A 21,361-nucleotide genomic window follows, 5' to 3' on the forward strand; every position below is an offset into this window, starting at 1 on the left:
TTCTGACCCAGACCCTTATTAGCTTTGTAATCTTGGGCAAGTCCCCGAAGTTCTTTGTAGGATAAGGGTGTGTTCAGGGAAGACTAGTCCCTCCAGGGTGAGAGCTTCCAGGGTCTTTAGGGGACTGCTTTCCACCTTTGGTATCCACCAAGGAGTTATAGCTTGCACAGTGGCCACAGCTTGGTATGCTGTTTTGGTAGATAGGCTAAACCAGGTCGAGGGCAACCAAAGGGTCTCAAACCCTATGGCCAGTTAGGGGGTGTCCTTCCCCAGCAAAGACCTCCTGGTGCAATAGGTGGATGAGGACAGCTTGCTCCAATGGCCCTGAAGGCAGGGGAGGCAGGTGTGGTGGAGCTTGTCAGACATCACAGACTGCAAGGTCATCCCCTGTGCCCTAAGTCACCAGCAGTCACCTTCACACTGTTCTGCTACCAGGCTGAGATGGCTCTGGAAGAGAGAGTCAGGCTGATGACTTGGAGCAACGCTGCCCGGCTTAGATTCAGCTAACCCAAGAATTAGAAGACATCACCTAGTGTGTTAGCATTTCTCCCTCAGTGCCCTGTGATGATGGGTGAGTGACCACAGGAGCATTTGCCCTGGGGGCTGTAGTCAGAACCAGGACACAGGCGGCCCAAGCCGCAGGGTCACTTTCTCACTGGAAGCAGCCCCGAGATTCAGCAGCCCTTTAGTGTCTGAACAGCCTTTAAGGATCCTGCTGCTCACCTGGTGTGAGGAAGGAGCTAGAAAAGGTGCCCTAAAATGTGTCTGCTTAACTGCAGTAGACAGGGATCCCCCACCCTGTGGTTGAGACACTAAAACAGATACAAAAACTTCTGAAAAGTTGATTTTGCTCACCATTGGTACTTGGAATGTGCACACACTTGTAGACAGCACAAAATCCAGTAGCCCTGAAATAAGGACAGGTCTTATAGCAAGAGAACTCAACAGGTGTCACATCCAGATCACAACCCTGAGTGAAACAAGGCTGGTAAATGAAGGCCAGCTTGCGGAAGGAGGAGCTGGATACACATTTTTCTGGAGAAGCCTCAGTGAAAGGGTGCCATGAAGCTGGTGTCATTTTTGGTAAACAAGCTTACATGCCTTCCAGAAGAGTGAATGACAGGCTCATGACAATGTGATTGCCACTTGCAGGACAACACCATGCTACCATCATCACTGCCTATGCTCCTGCCATGACAAACCCTGATGAGGTAAAAAAAAAAAAAAAATTAATGCAGACCTGCTGACCCTCATCATCAGTGTGCCAAAAGGTTATAATTCTGAGGGACTTTAATGCTAGAGTGGGCTCAGACTACCAGACATGGCAAGGAGTCCTTGGAAGGAATGGGGGTGGAAACAACAACAGCAATGATCATTTACTTGTCCTCTCATTACCTTCTTATCATTAACATTGCATTCCATTTACCTAAATGCAATAAAACTTCCTGGATTCACCCTTGCTGCAAACATTGGCATTTAACAGACCATGTGATTTAAGAAGAGACAGATAAGATGTGAAAGTGACAAAAGCAGTGTATGGTGAAGTGTTGGACTGATAGTACACATCCTCTCCAAACTAAATATTTGCATTCAACAAAAACAAAAAGACTTCTCTGAGTGAGAACAGTTAGTTCCCAACTTGGAAGATAAGTTGAGTTAATACACGGTTGACAATAATGGAGGAGAAAAGGAGTGGGAACTTTTCAGAGATTTGGTGGACAGCACTGCATTTGCTTATCTAGGTCAGAACACTTGCAAATATCTTGATGAAAATGATGGGGAAATTCGGAAGCTGCTAAATGAAAAATGAGAACTCCACAGGGTGTACTAGCAGCATAGTTCATCCATCTCTAAAAAGGTAGCATTCAATTTCATCAAAAGTAAAGTACAATCGAAATTTAGAGAGATGCAGCATTCTTGGCTCAGTAAGAAGGCAGAAGAATCCAGTTTTATGCTGAAAGCTTTAATCTAAAATGTTTTTTTATGATTCATTGAAGACTATTTATGGATCAAAGATCTATGGTGCATCTCAACTACTCAGTGCTGATGTTGCCAGACTGATTAGTGATAAGAACATGATCCTAGAGAGATGAACTGAACCCTTCCATGATGTTCTCAACAGAACATCATCAATTCACCTCAAGTTGAAATCAGTCACTCCCTAGCTGATGTTCCAACTCTAAAGAAGAAGTTTTGAATGGCATTAGGTTACTTTTGTATGGCAAAGACCCGGGTGCTGATTTTATTGCAGATAAGATTTACAAAGTGGAGGGTCCATTACTCATACAAAAGCTGATTGAAAGAGGAAGTTGTGCCCCAAGTGTTTAAGGATGCCTTCATTGTCCATCTCTACAAAGGCCAAGGGAATAGATTGTGTTTGGAAGGCTCTGAAGGAAAGGTGGAAGAGAAGAGGTAAAGACTGACTAAACTGAAGGTCTGCAGAGCCATTTGCTGACCTCATTATTGTGTGTCTGTGAAACCTGAACAACACACCAGCTCCACGCCAGAAACTGAATTATTTCCATTTGAATTGTCTTAGGAAGATCCTGAAGATCATCTGGCAGTATAAGATACCTGACACTGAAGTCCTTTCTCAAACTAAACTATCAGGCATTCCAACTCTACTGCAGAGAGCAAAACTCATTTGGGCTGGCCACACTGTCTGAATGCCAGATGTGCACTTGCCAAAAAGATTATTTTATGGAGAACTCACATGGGGCAAAGCGCTCACAAGGTGGTCAGAAAAGGTGATACAAGGATACTCTCAGGGTCTCTTTTAAGAACAAGGTAGAGGTCTCAGTCTACAGATCTCTGAGTATAGAGTCGGAAAACCTGAATTCAAATCCAGCCTCAGATAACATTAGTTATGTCACCCTGAGTTTGACCTCTCTGTTTGCTTCAGTTACTGCAACTCTAAAATGGGGACAACAGCAACACCTACCTTATCTTACAGGTGTTATGAGGATCAAATGAGATATTTATAAAGCATCTAGCATAGTCTTAGGCATGCAATAGGTGCTACAGAAATGATTTTTCCCTTCCTACTTTCCTAGTTCTGGTCTGCCAGGCTCCTCCTTGCTTCTCTTCGTGGATCTTGGTGCCCCAGCTGGACACAATGATTTCTAAGGCCCCTTCCAGCTCTGCCATTTTATATTCTAAGGCCCTTTCCCCTCTAATGTTTTCTTTTCTAAAGTTCCTTCTAAGTTACTTCCAACTCTGTTACTTAGTACCTGTTGAACTTGTGACTAAAAGTCAATGAACCAATCTCAGTATTGGTTTTTTCATGTGTATAATGGGGGTTAGGGATGGGCTAGATCACTGATATCAAACTCATATAGAAATAGGAATCATTGACCTACATATAAGGACACCTACAGGCACATCATTTTTTTTTTTAACATCATTTGTGTTTTGTTGTGTTTTTATCTGTTTTGTTAAATATTTCTCAAGTACATTTTAATCTGGTTCAGGCTGTCCTCCAGAGTGTTGTAGACTCAAAGATCACATGTTTGAGACCTCTGAGCTAGATGATCTTTAAGATCCCTTTCAAACTTTAGAACCTACGCTCCTAAATATGCTCCTAAGACTGCTCTGTGTAAGCCCTGTGTAAGCCACAGAGGCTTGGTCTTCCTTTTGTAGACTCTTAGAATTTAAGAAAGATGCCAGGTTCTTAGCATATAAATATCAGAAGAGACCTTAAGTAGAAGCTAGGTAGCACAGGATAGTGCACTGGCTGTGGAGTTGTAAAGAATTGAGTTCAAATTCAGCCTCAGACACTTACTAATTGTGTGACCCTGGGTGAATTAAATAACTGATGTGAAAGCCAAAGAGAAGGGAAAAGAGAAAGAGAGAGAGACACAGAGAGAGAGAGAGACAGAAAGAAAGAGAGAAAGAAACAGAGACATAGAGAGGGAGAAAGAAACAGAGACAGAGACCTTAGAACATAAAATATAGAATGTTAGAGCTGAAAAAACCTAAGGATACATAATGTTAGGGCTGAAGGACACCTTAGAACATAAATTGCTGGCCCCAGAAGTGATCTGAGAATATAGAAATGACTTTAGAACTTAGGTTCAAATCCATTCTCTAGGCAAACTGAGTGTTCTCTGACTACAGTTGTGGTATTCTTTCCAGTGTACTATGTTGTCTCCCTTTGAACAACCTCTACCAAAACACAGTATTTCTTCACTACCACTTGCTCCATGACTATCTAAGCCTGTGCTATAAATAGCCCACTGGTGATAATTCCTATCACTAAATATACAAAATCAGGCCTGAGCTTGAAAAATCTGGCTTTTTGCCTTCTCTGGTGCTAGAATCCGAATGGTGTCATAGCATTTCCCCCACCTCCAAGCACAGAATGGAAAAAAAACCCAACTACAATTTGAGTTGTGGGATTTACCATGAATATATGAAACACCTTTTGTCCTAGTCTGTATCAATGCATTTCTCCTATTGGGACTTGTCTTTTTCTTGTTCTGACTTCCCACCATAGCTCTTGACATCCAGAGCCTATGGAAGAATGGGAGCCATGGAGAACATCAGTCGGAGAAGTGAGGCTATGAAAAATAGAATCCTTCAGGACACTGAAGCAAGGCTAGGGATATGCAGTGTTTGGGTGAGAGACAAGGGGACAGTAGTGGACCACACAGGGATTGGGGTAGAAACCAAGTGCATATGTGGTATCAGAAAATAAGAACCTAGAGGGATGGAGAGTAAAAGACAGGAAGGGAACAGAGGGTGAGAAATATATAGGATGTCAGATCAGAGGACAGGGCAACCTGGCCATATAGGACCTTAGAGAGGGTTGGGGGGAATAACTAAGGGCTTTCAAGAAGTCTTGGGGTGGGATGCAGGAGTGCATAGGGCATTCATGATTCTGTTCATCTTGTCTATTATCCCCATCGGTTACTCTTTATGACTCAGTTCCCTTATCCTGCCCTTTGATTCCCGAGTCCTGTTGAGTGAGTACACAAGCTAAGATATATGTTCATTTGTCTCCCAGCCTTGGTCTACTCCTCCTACCAAATGTGCCTAGTCCCAATCTCTGTCAGTCCCCAGTGGCTCCCTCTGTCCTCACAGGAGCACCATGTGAGCCATGGCCTAATACTTTCCCCCCACCCTCTATGGGCTCTCTCCCCAGAACCTTATTCCTGTCTCTCAATGTTGGGAGTCAGGAGAGGGATGGCAAGGCACAGTAGGTCCTGTGACGCTCCAGATCTGATAGCGCTAGAGAGTTTATCTTGCTTGTTTCTGTCCCTGCAGGTGGGTCACAGGAGAATGGGAACCATGCAGCAAAAGCTGTGGGAAAACCGGTTACCAGATCCGCTCAGTACGTTGCGTTCAGCCCCTGCACGACAACACCAACCGCTCTGTCCACACCAAGCACTGCAACGAGGCCCGACCAGAAGGCAGGCGGGCTTGTAACCGGGACCTCTGCCCTGGGCAGTGGCGGGTCGGGCCCTGGTCCCAGGTGAGCTTTACCTCTCCCATTCATCCTGGAGAAGAGGCCCTGCCTCCAGACTGGAAGAGAGGCTGACCGCATTCCACTTGTCCCCAAAAGGCAGATGGGGAAGCAGTGGGATGTGAAAATTGAGGCTTTATGTCAGGGAAAACTTGCATCCAATTACCATTATCCCACACTGGAAAGGGCCACCTTGAGAGGTCATGAGCAGGTTCCCTTTCATAGGCGGTCTCCAGGCAAAGGCCAGATGACAGCTTTTCAGGGATGATGTATAAAGAATTTTTGTCAAGGTCTGATCTAGAGCCAACTATTCCAATACTGCTTTGTCTGCATTAACTAACAGAGAGTACTTTATAGACCAAGGGATCTGTTAAGACTGGCAGATCCTAGGCAGAATTTAATTGCACAGATGAGAGTCATAGAGATTGAGCACAGATCCAGGTTGGAAATATCCTATTCATTCCTCCTTGAGGCCTCCACTTCTTCCTGTCTGATTCTCGATGGCTTTCCCTCCCAACTGAGAGGAAATTTGAACCCAAACAGTCCTGGGTTCTGCTCACTTGCCTGCATGCCTCTGTGATTGAGTACCACTGCAACCATCTCTCCCCAAGAGTTGAGGAATGAAAAGCTGTGCAAAGAACCCCTGGAGAACTACAAAATTAAGAAAACTCTCAATCTGTAAGCAGATACACAGTTCAGTGGGAATAGCCCAGTAACGTGATTTGGGAGACCTGAGATTTACAACCATAACTAATTGTACCTCAGTTTCCTCCTCTGTCAGACAAGGTGGTGTAAGAGCAGCTGAGCTGCAAGGCTGGCTCCATCTCTGAGTATTTGTGACACTGTCTGTAGAAACTCGGCAGATGTATGTCTGTCCTGTCACAGGTGGCTGCATGGGCTTTGTAAAACTCAGGCATCTTGGGTTAAAATGCAAACTCACATGGGAGTAAGAATGAGCTCTCTATCAGGGATCACTTCTGATCACTTATATAAAGTGTTTTGTAAGCCACAGAGTACAATATGAGTGTGGATTTAGTAATCCAGCTGTTGTTGCTGTTCATCCTTCCTTCTCAAAAAGGGCCAGTGATATCAGCAGGGTATGATGTCTTAACTTGTAAATGAATTAAATTTAAATGAGGCAGAACTGTGCAGTCACCAGCCTCACTTTCTCCTCCAGAGCCAACTGGCTCCAGTGGCAAGACATGGATCAGGATGACTGGAGATGGCCCCATTTGTAGTGGGGATATCTTTGCCCTTTAACACTAAGGTCTTTCTTTCCCAGATCTCAGTTTATCTGAGGCAACACTCATTCAGTTATCCAGGAATTTAAGGGTAGGGGAGAAATGACGATCTAGTTTGCCTACTCAAAAAAAAAAAAAAAAAGAAAAGAAAAGAAAAAGAAAAATCAATCTGGGAGAGGAAAACTCTCTGTTCTGGCAATAACAGAATCAATTGTTATTTACAATAACAAACCTCAAACAAACGCTCAAAACCCAGCGAGCAAGTGAGACTTGGACTGGGATGTATTTTTGACCTATTGGTGAGAACCAGAGTGATTTGGATTTAAGGCATAGTCAAATAGCTCTATTTGATTCCTAATGTATTTCATCAAAGCCTCGTTTTCCAGAACTCTTATTTCAAGGGTTAGTAGCCCTGCTATATTTCTGGAAAAGGTGTGTGGATGGTGGGTAATCTCCCAGAGCTTCACGTCCAATGGGGAAGCTAGTTTTTCTCCTTCAATGCTAGTCCTTGGGCACCAATGTATAGACTGATCAATCAATTGCCATCAGTCAATCACAAGTAAATATTACGTACCTACTTTGTGCCAAGCTCTGGACTATGTTATGGACATACACAAAAAGCAAAAACAGTCCATACTACATTTTAAGGTAAAGGGGAGGGAGCAGTAAGATAGTGAAGATGCAACATGTAAATAGCAGAGCAGATTTCTAGACAGCCTCATGTTTGGGAAGCACTAATGACTCGCCTTTCTCCCAGTGCTCCGTGAGCTGTGGCAATGGGACTCAGGAACGACAGGTCCTGTGCCGGACCCAGGATGGTACCATCGGCTCCTGTCGGGAGGAGCGACCCGAGACGGCAAGGACATGCAGACTCTCCATATGTCCCCGTAAGTCTTCCCAACATTGGCCATGCAGGATCAAAGGGGATCATCTAGAGAGGGAGAAAAATGAAAGAAATCAGAAAAACATGAGTTCAGATTTTGTCTCAAATGCTTACTAACTGTAGGTCCCTGTGCAAAATATTTAACCTCTCCCAGCTTCAGTTTTTTCACCTGTGAACTGAGGAACCATGCTCTCCAAGGTCATTTCCAGGTCTAAATCTGTGATCTTAAGCACCTATATGTCTCTAAATAAGTTTTTACATGGGATGACCTAACATTCCCTGACAACGATTTGTGGAGAAATTAGGTTCTTCTGAGCAGCAAGTGCCACAAGTGATAACTCCCCTGCCCTCATCTCAAGTATCATCACACCCATTATGATACTCCTGAACAAAAAGTCGGGGAAGAAAAGCTCAGACTCATGAGCTGAGTTGTTAAAACAATCCCCATGGGGGTCCCATTCAACCCCAGAATGTTCCTCTACAGGATGTCCAACCAAGAACGTATTATCTAGGGCTGACCATCTCTGAGCAGGACACTGGCCCATCTGGGGAATCAAGAAGGGTTGTCTCTGCCCAGCCTAGTCCAGTCTTTTTCAGTAATTATATTTTGGGGCCTTGATGACAATTATGAATTTGGCCCAAGAGAGTTTCCACTACTCAGTCTTTCATGAGAAGTCGAGTTTGGGGGAATTTCCAAGGCTCATGATTCCTGGGAAGCGTGTCCTACCTAGGATGATGACAGGGCTCATCCTTTCTCTGCGGGCCCCTGGCCCTCACACCCCAGCCTCCTCCCTCTAATTCTCCGTCAGTTCTCTTTGAAGCTGGCCCCAGAGGCAGTCCCTGAGGCTTCCCTGGGGACTCAAACATCCCTGTTCTTTTTCTCCTAGGAAACATCTCTGACCCTTCCAAGAAGAGTTACCTCATCCAGTGGCTGTCCCGTCCAGACCCTGACTATCCAATCCAGAAAATCTCGTCAAGTAAAAGACCCGTTTATAACTCTGCCTTCGGCCTTTCCTGCATGTCGGAGCCGCTGCGGATCTTACCTCTGGCTCTTTTCCTCTCTCTCTATGGGAAATTCCCCTGAGTCTTTATGAGTCCTCTCTGGGGCTGAATCTTTCTTTCTTCCCAGGGGCCTCCTCCAAGCGGGGCCTCTCTCTGATTCAGAGCCCGTGTTGCCCTGGAGGCGGATGATGTCCCGGCCTGTGCACGTGGGAAGGAGAATTTCTGCCGGGAGGTCCGGGCCTCGGGATAGTGCCAGGAGCCAGCAGCCTGGGGCTCTCGGGCCTGGGTGAAAAGCGACTCCCTGGTCCAAGATGTGCGAGCGGGGGCCAAGACCGAGACTCGGTCCTGAACATGATCGCACCCCTGACGGCGGACCTTGGAGTGCCGCGTTTCTTTCGTTTCCTCTTTCTCTTGCCCAACACCTCCCCTCAGCCTGCTTTCCTTCCAGCTGGGTAGACGGATGAATGAGAGACTTCCTTCCATCCCTACCCGCCCCCTTTCGTGTTGTGCTCCCCGCGGGCCCCGTCTCTGCTCTTTTTTCTCTGCCTTTCATTCCGTGTTTGTTCCTGTGCAGTGCTCAAAACGACACAGGGTCCTCGCGTTTCCATCCTGTGGGAATGTTTCAAGCTCCGCTCCGGCTGCTGCTGCTGCTCCCTTTTGCTCTGTCTTCCCCGGCTCATTTTCATAAAGGGTTTTTGTCTCGCCACAGTCCGGGCTTTTGTGCATGTGGCAGAATGCTTGCCACCCAAGCCGTGCCCTCCCCTGCCCTAGAGCGGTCTGTGCTAAGGGGGGTGTGGCGGCCAGAAAGCCCTCTGATTCTGGGTTCCCATTCATCAGCCTCCCAGGTCTTTGCTATTTGACGCCGAGCAGCGCGGCCGTGTGAGTGAGAGACTGACAAAGAAATGGTCAGAGACTATTTCATGTAGATATGTCAAGTGGCCAATGGGACTGTGGAAACCACTACAGAATTACCTCAATTGTTACGGCTGTTTTGCTTAGGAGAAACATTTAGAAAAATGCCTTAAAGGTGAAAGGTAGTAGCACTGATCAATAAGCCTGGCTTCAAAAGCAAACACCACCCTGGTATATCACGAGCTTGTCTGCCAGGACCTGACTCCAACTGGCTCAGACAAGAAGTCAGCAAGGTTCTTAGGGGAATGTGCTCAGTTCCCAAAGAAGAGAGAGTCCTTTTTTTCTTTTGTTTCCTCCAAATTCAAATGGCCTCGTTACTTCCCGTGACATGTCTGTGCCAAGGAAGAGGAGTTAGTCCTTTAGAGAGCATTTCAAAAGACGTCTTAGTTTTGAAATGCGCATTATTCCAGCTACTTCCAACAAGTCATCTAGGTTCGGGGCCACCCCTAAGTGGGACCCTGTCGGGTGACAGACTCAAATCTCTAGCTCTGCGGCAATGTAGCGCTTCAGATGTGTCATCCTCCACCCTGCAGCTCCATCTTTGAATGCTGGCGGTCTAGACAAATGTGTTGTTTTCCTTCCCCCCAAAAGCTGTTAATATTTCATCAACACGACCGCAAAGCAGATACATAGCTGGCACTGAATACTGTTATGTAAAATAATCGGTGTTTAACTGTATAATTATGTTCACGACTGTTAACTTTCAAACTTTCAATAGACAACTAACTGTTTAGTGACATTTTGAGATATGGGTGGCTGTGGAGAGTGGCGCAATAAGGTATCCGGGCATCGTGCACCACGTCTATATGCACTTTGGTTTATCAGGGATATTTTATTAGTGTTTTGTATGTATTTAACAGACTATTAAAGATGTGCTGTTTCAGTTTGCTTCCCAGGTCTTTTGTTAAGGCCAGTTTAGCCTGTAATAATATCTATGATTATTATTATAGCATTTCTATAGTACATTAAGATTTGCAAAGCATTTTACATGCACTGTCCCGCAGAAACTACAAAAATAACAGTCCCTCCCCCAACTCATGATTTGAAAACATAGAGTTATGTGATCTACCAGTACAATAAGAACTTAACAGAATGGACACCTGGCTTTGAGAAGAGCCTAGAGAATCCACTTTGAGTTTCATAAGAAACAATTCTTCAGTCATTATTTGGAGATGGAGCAAGTGCGGAGATAGTTATAGGGTGATATTTTGTTTTTTATCAAATAACATTCAGAAACCCCTGAACATATATACCTTGGGCCAGGAAGTAGTAAAACTTTGCTGAAGATTCTTTTCTCAAAAGCCTACGTTGAAGAAGGCCCCCATTACCTAATGGTCTCTAACAGGAAAATGAGGCTCATCTGTATTAAATAGTCATTACTTAAGATTCCGAACCTGCATTCATGATGGAGATGGAGATTCAGGGCATAACTTTAGGTCCAGGAAAGCACCCTTATATCATAATTATTCTCTTCCTACTCCCAATATGGCCTATAATTTGTTGGGGGGTTGTGTCCACACTGGTGTTACATAACACAAAACTGCAAAAAGTCTCTCTTGTCACTGGTCATCTCCACTGAGGCCAGATTCTCAGTTTTATGTTCTCAATAAAATGCAACAACTAAAATGTTCAGGAAACAGAGCAGTAAGAGAGCAAGTGTAAGCACACCTGAAATGATGAACAAAAGCTACCACTCATGGGGAGTTTGCCAGTGAGATAGAAAACAGGTTTGGAGGAATGTTTGCTTTCCTACCCATCAGAGTCCGTAAAGTGCCCTGGACCCTACAAAGCCCTGGTGCCTTCCCTTTTCCACTAAAATGCTCTTTTGCTAGTCTGTGCTTCTCTCTTGCTCTATATCTTTCTATTGGCTGATGTGTCCAACTTATTAAGTCTTTGCTTATTTAACAGGACAATATTTTTCTGAATCTTCTTGGGTTTGTCAATGTTTCTCTTGGGCTTAGGAATACATCCTGGCTTCCTAGTAATACAAAAGGGTTAAAATTTGGGGGAAGAGCCAAGACCTCCAGAATGTATAGAACTCTAGGCAAGAATCCACATCCATGGGACCTGTCATCTCTAAAAAGAGTGGGTGGATTTTCATCCATATGAGGGTGAGCCCATATTCCAGGATAAGGAATATAGTATGGTAAAGGGCAGCCTAGTAGACTCAAGCTTGAGTCCTTCCAAGAAAGTTTTGGATGATGATGGGAGGTTAATTCATGGGGTGTTAGACTTTGATGAAATCCTAGAAAGAAGTCAGTCATCTAAACCACCTCATTTTATTCAGAAGAAACTGAGGCTCTGAGATAGGGAGTGACTTGCCCAAAGTCAAAATCTAGTTCATGGAAAAATAAAAATTATAACTCAGGTTTCCTGACTTTAAGATGAATATTCTTTCTCTTGGCATTACATAAGTAACTTCAGGGTCCTGTTATATCTAGATCTTGTGGCAAACAGTCAATCATTAGTTGTCTGCAGGAAGATTCCTCCCTTCAGATATGGTGGTCAACATTCAATCTTGGGCTAAAATTGTTCTATGTTGCCTAAGCCATAGCTGCCTTGGATGAGTCCAACTCAGTGTGAGCAGACTCAATTAATAACAAAGTTTTTTAAAAAATCATGAGATAGTGAATAGAACATTATGCTTGTAGTCAGAAAGACCTGAGTTCAAATCCCATTTTAGGCACAGACCAGGATGACCATATGACTGTGAATATGTCACTTGACCTCTTTTGGCCTTAATTTCCTTTTCTGTAAATTAAGAACACTGGATCTGATTGATTATAGGTTCCTTCCTGCTCCAAATATATGATTCTCTGATATAAAGTAAGCACCCATAATCTGGAGCATGTGGATAGTTAAGGAGAGGAATATTGAACATAGGCTGTACCTTGGACCAAAACTAGATTTCAAAGTATCCAAAGAAAGGAGAGTCAAGGTTACACACAAAATAAGACTCTAAAAGTCTTGGGGAGGAATGTCAGAATAATTGGGGATGATGTCTAGTAGGCCATTGAGGAGATGAGACTGCAGTCCAAGGGAGAAGCTGGTACTAGATAGGGAGGAGACACAGTGCTATGTGAAGAACACTACTTTGGAGTCATTGGAAGTGTCTTTGTTCTGGTCTTAGTCCTCGCTCTACCTAGTCCATGAGGACCTTACATAAATAAGTCCTGTTGCCCTTGGAAAACCCTCATTTCTTTCACTGCAAAATCAAAGGGTCAAAGCAGATAATCTCCTAGATCCCTTCCACTGTGTTCTCATGTAGATTTAGGAGTGATATATGTAGAGATGACCATTGGAACTGTGATTCACTGAGATGGCAAAAGAAAAAGAGGGCCTGAATTCAAAGGCACAACTAGGATGTGGGAGGAAGAAGAGGCAAGATGAATGAGATCCAGGATGAACAGGAAGAGAAGCAGGACTTGAAAAAGTATCCAACCCCCTCATTTTGCAGAGGAGGAAACTAAGTCACAGAAATTGAATGATTTTCCCAGAATCACATAACTAATAAGTGCCCAAAATGGGATTTGAACCTTCCTGGTTTAGCATTCTGTTTACTAGGATAAGCTATCTTCCTAAAGACAAAGAAATCAAAGGAGCAAAAAGTGTCAGGTAGAATGTGTTAAAAGATAGACAGTGTCTAGATTAGAGAAGGTCATAATACTGTCTGTTTTGTACTTGTCAGACCAAAGCTGGGTTAGCATGGCTAGTTCTGGCTACCAGCCTTGGAAGAGTATTGACAAGTTGGAAAGCATCTGGAAGAAGATGTCCAAAATGGTTGAGCCAAAAATTGAAAATATGTTATATTGAGATCATGGATTATATTCACATCTCAATTCATATTTGTAACTCTTGAACTTTAGTAGATACTTAATGTTAATGATTAAATTAGAAACAAGTGAAGGAAGTAAAGCTAAATTAGAGGAAATCAGAAACCAGGAATAAGGACATGATGATCAACCTAAATCTTTAAAGGATTGCAAAGAATCAGAGGGTTCACCTTTTTCTGAGGAGTTCCAGGAAAAGAATTGGGACCAGCTAGTAGTCAAAGCTATAAAGAATAGATTGTAGCACTCTGAAAGCCAAAGAGACTATTTATATGACAATGATTTCAACCACGTGGGGATCTGCAAGTAGAGGCTAGGTCCATATTGGATCAGAGGTTAAGGTATGATCTCACTGGTACCTTTTGATTATGAGATTTTTAGGTAAGTCTCTTAGCCATTGAGTATGATTCTTTCTCAGAACAAATATAAATGACTTGGGAGTAAATTGCTATTTTTAGTCAGCGGCTTACATAGTAAAGACCTGACTTCAGAAGCAATTTGCAGCCTGGGATTCTAAGCTACTTGTTCTTTTGGTTGGTGAGTATTAAGAATAGTAACCCTAAGGACAAGCATGATATGTCTGAAGGATTTTTTGAATATGAAGCCCTGTCTATTCTCTCAGATGCTCAGCGAGTGCCTTCCAATAAATGGGATTTCCATTAAATAGAGACTGCCCTTTCCACTACTCATCTACCCAATCACTGGCAATACTGTCTTAAATTAGCCCTCAAAGGGGCCTAAAAGATGGCAGAAAAGAGGTCAGTTGTTTTTGCCAAGGGCCACTTTCCAGCAAGTAAATTGAGTCTCAGAAATGGGAAATGATCCCATGGTTACATCGAGAGCCCTAGTTACATCTAGTTCAAGAGTCAGATCTTAGAATCAGAAACATCCATTCTATTCATATACTGTTTTGACTTCTCCAGACTGGAATGACTTTTTTAGTAGAGAAACTAGCCCTGAGATACACAAATTAAGAGGGACACACAGAGTACCAAGTAGAACCTTTTGGAAAAGGAATACAAAATGTAGAGACGAGTCAACTTGGCTGGGCATGAATAAGTAATCTGATGAATACTCTCTTCACAAGTGTACAGTACTCCATTCACTGCCTACTTTTGCCATGTCACAGCTAGATCTGAAGAGGGGTAGTCCCTGCCGGACTATTAGCCACCAAGCTTCAGTGCTACAAATTGGAGCCATCAAGACAATCTTTTCAGAAAATAACCCTCCAGTACAGATTTCTATAGCATTTTAATTTTACACAGTGCTCTGCTCACTATAATTTTGCCCAAGTATTACTATCCTCATTTGGCTGGTGGGGAAACTGACTTGCTCTGGATGAAACACCTAAAAGTACAAGATCTGAAATTCAGATTTGGGTCTTCAGACTCTGAGACTAAGACTGTTTCTTTATTCATCTCCTTAATCCTCAACCATTGAGGAGGGCTATGACAATGATCATTTTGGGGCTAGATTTTGAAACATCATTTTTTTGCCCTTCTGAAGAAACATGACAATTATGGTGTTTTTTAATTTATTCAAAAATGCATAGAAGGGGCAGCTAGTTAGTGCCCTGAAGTCAGGAGAATTAGACTCAGACACTTAACATTTACTAACTGTGTGTCCCTGGACAAGTCATTTAACCCCAATTGTTGACTCACCAAAAAAAAAAAAAAATGCATAGGAAGGGTAGCTAGTTAATCCAGTGGATAGAGCACCAGCCCTGAAGTCAAGAGAATTAGCCTCAGACTCTTAACACTTCCTAGTTGTGTGTCCCTGACCAAGTCACTTAACCCCAATTGCCTCAGAAAAAAATGCGCAGGCAGCTAAGTGACCCTAAGTGGATAGGACCCTCAGGAACCCCTGACTTCACATTTGGACTCCAATATTTACTAGCTATGAGACATTGGGCAAGACACTTAACCCTAAGTGCCTCAAAAAAAGCGGGGGGGGGGGTTGGAGAATAAGATTACAAAGGAAATTATTTATATTTGAAATATCTTGATAACAATAGTTCCATTTTGAACTACAGTTATCAAAATATTTTTCATGAAACAGGTTTACAGACCCCAAGTTAAAGTCTCTCAAAGTGCTAACGTTCAGTATTCCGGGGGATACACCTCAGATATTGTGTAGCTAAATGTATTATTTTATCTATCGCTCCACCATTCTCTTAACAACGTAAGACTCGGTTGGAAGCCTAGATACTTAGTCAGCAGTCCGCACGCGTCGTTTTCCCGGTCGCGTCATCTGTGCTGCCTTTCTCTTTCAGAAGGACACTGTCAAGGCGATAAGTCCATGTTCTGTCGCTTGGAAGTCCTGTCTCGGTACTGCTCCATCCCGGGCTACAACCAGCTGTGCTGCAAGTCCTGCAAAATCTACAGTAACGCCACGGAGGACAACGGGACCGAGCCAACCCCCGGAAGAAACAATGATATCGAGGCGCTGCTCCCGACCCTCCCGACCCCTCCGGCGGAACAACCATCCCTGGGCCCCCCCGCGGTGACTCCCACGGGGGCCGTGGGGACCAACATCTCGGAGGAGGAGCATCCGGACCTCAACGCCGTGGACACGCCGTACAAGGTTCAAGGCCCGGACAACGAGGTCCCGCAGCCCAACCTCATCCCACACAAAAGGACCCCCTACGAAAAGACCAAGAACCAGAGGATCCAAGAGCTCATTGCTGAGAAATGGAAGAGAGAGATGCTCGGAAGGTTCTAATAAATCAGAAAGATGCCGTCGGTAGCATATTTTTTCCTCTTGGAGAGAGATAACTGGCAGCCTAGTAATGCCCATTCTAGAAAGGAGGGGGAGTGGTGCTATGGCAGAAATGCCCTATTCTGAAAGACTGGCAAAGAGATGGTGGCAGAGGCAATGGCCGGCAGCACAGTGGGGAGTGCAGAGTCAGAGAAACTTCCTATTTAGTTACCCGGTGTTCCTCTGCATCTAGCAAAGCACACAAAGCCTGAGGATACCCTTAGGAGGGCTGGTGTTTAATCAAGACATTCACCAGCCTTTGGCAGAATGGCTTAAAAAACCAACAGAAAATAGAGCTGCCTTAGGGATGTTCTTGGAAAGAATCCCGAGACATACAAATTCTACTCCAGAGAGGGCAGAGCTGCCCAATAGCATCCCCCTAGTCTTGATCTCAGGATTAATCAGCCCTTAAAATGCATCACCAATTTATCTCTCCATTTGGGTTTCATCTTGGGATAGGTGGAGACACATTTAAAGGTAATGATGGATCGCTAGTTCCTTGCATTTTGAGATGGAAGGGGTCCTTACATTTTGAAGATGATGAAACAGGATCAGAAAAATTAAATGACTTTTCCAATACCACACAACTTGGAAAAAACAGAGACAAGATTCAAAACCAAATTTACTGATTCCAATACCATTTCTAACCAGCAAGTGGCCAAAAAAAAAAAAAATTGAAATACACACACATACAGAGAGAGAGAGAGAGAGAGAGAGAGAGATTTTAATAGATTGATGGAGAAAAAATTTGTCCCCTCCCCATGGCAATTCCCTTCTCAACCTCCCTTCAGTAATGACCCTTTCTCATCCCCAGGCTCCAATCCCTACAGAACCAGCAATGGGAGGAGGAGAATCATAAACCCCTTTACCTACTATTCCGGGATAAGATCTCTCCACCAAGCTCTGTCAAAGGACTGAGGGAGTGGTTCCCTTCACGGAGTACTGAGAGCAGGGAAGAAGCCCAAGTTAAAAAAAAAATCTTGGTGAAAATTCCAATGGATACCCATGCTAAACAGTCCTAGTCTGACTGGGAATCTGGGGGACAGGGAGAGAGGAAGGAGAGTGAACAGAAGCATTCAAAAAGGATGTTGTAGCATGTTAGCGGTCAAGAGTTTAGAGGTCATTTGACCACATACTTTTACCCATGATGAAACAGAGGACTAGAGTGAGGGAGATTTGCCAGAAGCCACCTAGCAGAGCCAGGACTAACATCCTCCTTCACTGCCATTTCAATACACTATCCCCTTTTTGCTACATTGCCTTCTGCTACCTGGGGTTAATCCTTTGGAACACTAAGACAAAGGCAAATGGAGCTACAATATTTTATTAGCCAATATCGAGAGTCCTACAAGATGAGTTTTTTATGGAAAATTGCTGTATCCCAGCTTCCTTTGTCAGGTTGTACAGGGAGACTATTCAAAAGACGCTGAGAGGATGGTCTGAATACCTCTCCATCTTTGGTCTCCACACATCCAGGTCCCCTCCCTTGACTTCAGTGGTTTATAGATATCCATAGAATCCAGTCTTCCCATGATTATGCATTCCAAGAAGGAAAAGGAAGCTTGGTACTTTTATTTTGTCTTTTTCTAGATCTTTTGTTGAGGAGTATGACTAGCTATATCCAGTTTACAAGTCAATGGTGCTTTATCAACAGAAAAAATGTTGGCCAAGACCTTTATCCTCTACCCATGGAAGGAGTCAGCATTTGCCCTTTCAATCAAGGGCATCCTTCTCACACTCAACTTTTTGCAAAGAAGAGTCTGGTTATTTATCCTGAGTATGGGATCCCTGCCTGCCAAAGGGACCCCTGATGACAGATCCCACCCTTTGGGGACATAGCTCAAAGTACTCTGACAGCTGCTCTTGTCTTACTTTCAACATTCCATATGATAGTAACTCTGAGAGCCAGACAAAACCCTAGAAAGAAAGATGGCAAAATTGCCCCAACAGTTACAGATTAATTGAGACACTTAGCTCCATTACTGAATGAGTAAGTGGTAAAGCTCTGGGAAGAAGAGGTTCAAATATTTAGGGTGAAAAGAAAAAGTAGAAACATTTCTTGGCATTAATGCTAAAAGAGTTTATAGTTTAAATAGAAGGAAAAAAATAGTCATAGAATGTACCTTCTCCTGGAGAGAGACCATATTTATTCTTGCCTTTCATTGTGTGATGAAAATAGTTAACAATGGACCATTCATTGATTCTGTCCTGCTACAGATTCTAGATAAACCAATTTGGGATCATTGGGAATAAGGGTTTTTTCCATTGTCTTTAGTTTGTCCTAATGGAACTCACTTCTGTAAAGTGGTTTTCAATCCTGCTCATGTACTTCCTAGTCACCATTGTCTTTAGGGACAGTGAAATCCTTTGAAAGTTCCAATTTTTATTGCATTGAAATTATTTTTAGGTGAAATTTAATCTAACTCCCCTCCCAAAAAAAGACCCTGAAAAATTATTTTCTTCCTGGACAATGAGTTATTTCAAGTGAACTTGTGTCTAAACATTCTTACAATAACTTCTAAGAAAATGAGGGGCAAGGCTTGGGGTTCCAGAAAAATCATTAATCTGTTCCTCTTCTTCATCCAGTAATATCACCAATTGAAGGCAAGTAAGTTTCTTTCAGTGTAAACTGTGTCTAGCAATTATTTCTAACTGTCCATCTTTCTTCTTTGGGCAAAAAGAAATAAAAAACTCTCCTTGTGCTGTCTGCCTATCAAAGGAAAAACAAAGAAACTCAGATTTTCAAGAGACCGCACAAGGTTTGACTTGGCCATTGCCTTTGGGCAGGAAATAAGTTATCATCCCTCTTTTACTAATGAGACTGGAACAATCTTAGTTTAAATTTATATTACTCTTTATATTCTCATTTGATCTTCAGTCTCTCCCTGATAAGTTGGTAGTGCAATTATTATCCTCTCCATTTTAATCCTTGAGAAAGTGGGACCCATAAGAGGGAAGTGGTTTGTCCAAAGTAACTAGGCATCCATAGAGTTAGAATTCAAACCCAGATCCTCCGATTCCATTTCTAACACTCTTTCTGCTACAATTCCCTGGAAGAAAGGTTATGTGACTTCCTGAGGACAAATGTCCCCAGATGGCCATTTAGGGTCCATTCTGAGGAACAACATAAACAAAATGTATAGCTGGATCAATGCTGGACTTTCCCACTAGGGAATACACTGGAAATTCCTTTCCTTGAATCTTTCCTTGAATTGAGACTTTTTAGTTTGCATGTGTTCCCCAATGTGACCAGCATTGCTAACATCTGGGGGTGGCAGGATAATAGCCAGCCCATTTTCTGAAATCAGAGAAAATAGAGACTATGTGGTATTAAATGGAAGAAAGTATATTCATTGGTAAGAGAATCATGTCAATGGGATAAGAAATTTAGGAATCTTGCTGACATATTAGAAGCCTAATGATGTTTAGGAACCAGAAAAATTACTATTTGGAAAAAAGGCAGGATTTCTTTAAAAAAAAAAAAAAGAATACTAATGATGTACTGAGAAACATTTTCTATAGCATTTTTCTACTTTAAATCCTCAAGCTTAAACATCTCCAAAAATAAGTTCTCCATCTCGGTGCCATTTATTTTGGTTGCCAAGAATAAGGGAGTATTTGTGAAATCAGAAAACAAGGGGGATAAATTTGGGGCCCTTCACTCCCACCTCATCTGGGATCTTCTGTCCATTGTAGGAGGACATAACAGCTGAAATGAGCTAATTGGATGACCCTATAAAAGGTCTAATCTAGTTGTATTGCTTTTTGCTAATTTAGTTGAGCTCTAATCTAGTTGTATTGTAGTTGTAAAATAGGTGTTTGCATATATGGGAAAACCAAGGGTTACAGTTCCATTTCACAAATGGCATCCCAAAGCATTGGACCTTTGGAAAGGTCCTATCCAGATGAGGCTTAGAGACCTGGTCTCCATGAGGCCTTTATTCTTTTTGCCCAGCACTCAGCCTCCTCATGATGGACAAGACTGAGCAAAGAAGCATTTCAGCCGGTCTAAAAACACAGGAAAGATGCTCTGGTGGGCGCTAGCTTCAGATCTGAGCCTCAGGGTCTACAGGATGCCTCGGGAGGAGAAGGGTCAGTGCTGAGGACCAGGGAAGCTGGTGTCTATAACCCTCACAGCAGGCTGGGGGGCAACCCTCCAGGAACTCACACCCCAGTTCTTCCGTGACTAAGTCTTAGAACTGCAACAAGTCATGAACATCCCAGGTCTTAATCCCCAGAAATCCTGGTGCTACACAAGAAAGGAGTACCCGGCCAGGCAGGGAGCTGAAGAATGAGTGGGTTCTCTCTCTAGCTGAGATCCTCATATCCTCTCAGCCACAGATTACCCCACAAGGGTTTGGGCCTTTTAACTTTGAAGTTCTGTGGGTCCTGTCGGGGTACTCTGTCTGCTTCTCATTGGTGCTTATCTGTAGGTTCATGATCTGAGGGAGAATCCCCCTGAATCTGACCTTATAATCAGTGTTTCAGACAGCTTGCACATATAATACAAATGGTGCTCCCCCACTAAGGGTCCAGGGACAGAATCACGCCATACATTTATTATTTACTCACATTTGACGCACAGCCTTTGCCCATTTGGGCAGAATCCTTGTCCTGCAGGATGAGAGATTACAGTACCCACGGCTTACAGGTAACTACCACCAATACCTATTCTCAGTAGAACAACGTGTATATACAGAGTTGATCCTTTAAATTTTATAATTTATTAAAGTTCAATTGTCTTTGTTTTTGCAAATATCTGCTCGTGTTGTCTTTGAATACACTCAGATTTATTAACTTTCAACATTGCCCAACCCAAAGGACCTGGTGGTCTTAGAAATATGGGAGACCCAGAGATTTATAGGCAGATCCACATCAGTGAGGTCTTGAATTCTCAGCTCTTCTCTCCTCCAGCCCTGACGGAATCATTCAGTCCAGCTATTGATAATTCATACCTCTTTATCATTCTCTTTTTGCAAATGGTTATGTTGTCCTTAAGACACTAATAATCCAGCTGGAGAAATGTAGCCCTTCACATTCCTTGCTGCACTCAGCATTAAGTATTGTTCAAATTTTAGACTCATTCTAAGAAATTTTGGGGTAATTTTTAGATGAGACTTGTGAAATGCTTTGTCTTGTGAGCTTTGGGGCATAGCTGTAACTAAGAGGGGCATTTGGAGCTCTGCCTTAGAGTACTAAGATTTAGATATTACTTTACATTACTTGAGTGTAGACACAACTGAACTTACCATCTCCTGAGCAAGGAAAAAGA

General features: G+C 43.2%; 1 protein-coding gene across 2 annotated transcripts in view; it reads left to right on the forward strand.

The window, feature by feature from the left end:
• The window catches only part of ADAMTS2 (ADAM metallopeptidase with thrombospondin type 1 motif 2), a 451,708-nt gene extending 432,115 nt beyond the window's left edge, over positions 1-19,593 (forward strand). Inside the window, exons 19-22 of one of the 2 annotated variants that reach the window (XM_031953540.1) lie at positions 5,266-5,473; positions 7,463-7,592; positions 8,476-8,565; positions 15,608-19,593. In XM_031953540.1, coding sequence (XP_031809400.1) covers positions 5,266-5,473; positions 7,463-7,592; positions 8,476-8,565; positions 15,608-16,053 — 874 coding nt within the window. In that variant the 3' untranslated portion in view covers positions 16,054-19,593. Of the gene's footprint in view, positions 1-5,265; positions 5,474-7,462; positions 7,593-8,475; positions 8,566-15,604 lie in introns of both variants that reach the window. The other variant, XM_031953539.1, reaches the window with a different exon arrangement.
• The last annotated feature ends 1,768 nt before the right edge of the window (positions 19,594-21,361 follow it).

The sequence above is a fragment of the Sarcophilus harrisii genome, chromosome 2 (assembly GCF_902635505.1).
Source record: "Sarcophilus harrisii chromosome 2, mSarHar1.11, whole genome shotgun sequence".
Lineage (NCBI taxonomy): Eukaryota > Metazoa > Chordata > Mammalia > Dasyuromorphia > Dasyuridae > Sarcophilus > Sarcophilus harrisii.